This window comes from Agrilus planipennis, unplaced genomic scaffold (assembly GCF_000699045.2).
Source record: "Agrilus planipennis isolate EAB-ADULT unplaced genomic scaffold, Apla_2.0 scaffold51, whole genome shotgun sequence".
Lineage (NCBI taxonomy): Eukaryota > Metazoa > Arthropoda > Insecta > Coleoptera > Buprestidae > Agrilus > Agrilus planipennis.
Genome location: NW_020438915.1, coordinates 1,037,669 through 1,039,581, shown reverse-complemented (window position 1 = coordinate 1,039,581; position 1,913 = coordinate 1,037,669). Strand labels below are relative to the sequence as shown.

At 37.4% G+C, this 1,913-nt stretch overlaps 1 protein-coding gene across 1 annotated transcript in view; it reads left to right on the top strand.

Annotated features, from left to right (window-relative positions):
• The first annotated feature begins 806 nt into the window (after positions 1–806).
• LOC108733079 (zinc finger protein Gfi-1b) overlaps positions 807–1,913 on the top strand; it is a 47,919-nt gene continuing 46,812 nt past the window's right edge. The window contains exon 1 of the mRNA XM_018464127.1: positions 807–1,624. Within this exon, the coding sequence (XP_018319629.1) occupies positions 1,459–1,624 (166 nt within the window). The 5' untranslated portion in view covers positions 807–1,458. The remainder of the gene's footprint in view (positions 1,625–1,913) is intronic.

Below are 1,913 nucleotides of genomic sequence, written 5' to 3'. Positions count from 1 at the left end.
GTAGGATAATTACAATTGCATGTAGTGAATATAATTACTTATTTTTTTAATAAATTACCTTCAAACTGAAGGAAATACTAATTAGAATAAGAGTAATAATAGTATTCCAAAGATACAAATTCCGAAATAGCATTTAAATTCAATTCTGAGCAAAACTGTAGTTTCAATTATCCTGAAGGACTATAGAAACAGGATAACTAAGTAAGTACTACACGATGTCTGTTAGAGGGATTAATTTTTTATTAAAAACGGATCTGTAATTGTCATTATCCTGAAGGACAATGGTAAGATGGCAAGTTATTTATTTATTTCTTCAATTAAAATGGCAGCACACATTTTCGTTCGTTTCAAAAGCTATTTTCTCTGGGTGAGAAAAAAAACATTTCGGAGTGACTGTGAGTGAAAATCCAATTGGGATTTCAATTCTGATACATTCAAATATTCGATTTATTCAAATTCCGTTCGAATGGCTTTCGCGTTCGCAGATAGGAGCGAATTTTTATTTCACCTCCAGATTAAAGAGAAAATCGCGATAACGCAGATTATAAAGTGTAAAGCAAACGATCTCATTTTCTCCGAATATTGCTCCCCTTCAAATCGATGAATAGGGTAAAGTAGTTGTAGCAGTTAGGAGCGCAGCAGCGCCGGCACCCTATTCCGTATTTCGCACGGCCGGGAAATCTTCTGCAGGCGTGGTCGCCACACGACCCAATGACATCTCTCAAATCCCTTCTCTCGCTATTAGGAGCCGCGTCAAAACGGAGATAACATAAAAACATGGTTAAATAAACCGTAAACGATAACGATTCCGCTCACAACTTTGTTCTTAAATCAGAATTAATGCCGCCCGACACCTCAAATAGTTATACGAGTGCAAAAAAGGATTCCGAAGCTGAATCCTTCGGAGACCGGAAAACGGACTATTGCGGCGCAGTTCAACCGAGTTATCCTTTGAAGGACCGGTGCGGATAATAATCCTTTTGGAGAGTTTCACGTTGTTTGCAAAAGTGGAAATCGCGGAAAAGAAAATGGGAAAAATCGCTTTTCGTATGAATTATAATTTCGGGGTTTGCATCCGTACCGACGCCTATGGAGGTATAACGTTATCATCCTGTGCTTGAGTGTTGGGAGGAGCTTTTTCGATCAGACACACCCATGCTACATTACGGAGGAGTACAGAAGGTTGTTTATCGTGTGTCGGGGAGGACCTCTGCGAAACAAATACTGATTCATCCAGGACACTTGTGTGCCTTGATATAGTCAACCGACCGACGGCTGTTAAGGGTTGACGCGACGCAAAGCAGTTAAAAGTCAATTTTGACTCCGATTGTTTTTCTTTTGAGAAAGACAACACACAGATAGGAGAGACGAAGATCCGTTTTGTGTCCGTGCTATTCAAGTTCGAAACTATGATAAACTTCTAACGAAAGATAAAGTCGTACATTTATTATTATCGAAATGTCTTTGGACTTGACCTCTGTGAGTACCATGCCATTGGATTATAGTGGATCGTCGATTAAGAATCGAGAGATATCGCCGAGTCCTTTGGTGGTCTCTGATTCAGGACGTTTGAGCCCCCGAGGAAACAGTGCTTTTACTATTGTCAATCCTTCAGCCAGGAACGGTATGTTTTAAATACCTAATTCTTTTTTTTAAATAATAAATCACATTTATTCAATTGTGGATACCAAAACTAATCCTGCTCAATTACAATATACCTTTTTTTTTGGACTTGACATTTCCACGTTTCTTCTACTGTTCATTAAAAATGGACACAGTTTCGTTTTTATATTTCTTATCCGTCTAAAAGAAAATTAAATACCTAAGGAAAATAGCTTCAATTATCCTGAAAGATAAAATAAGAGATCTGAATTTTGAAGGAATGTTTATTTATTTATTTATTTATTTATTTA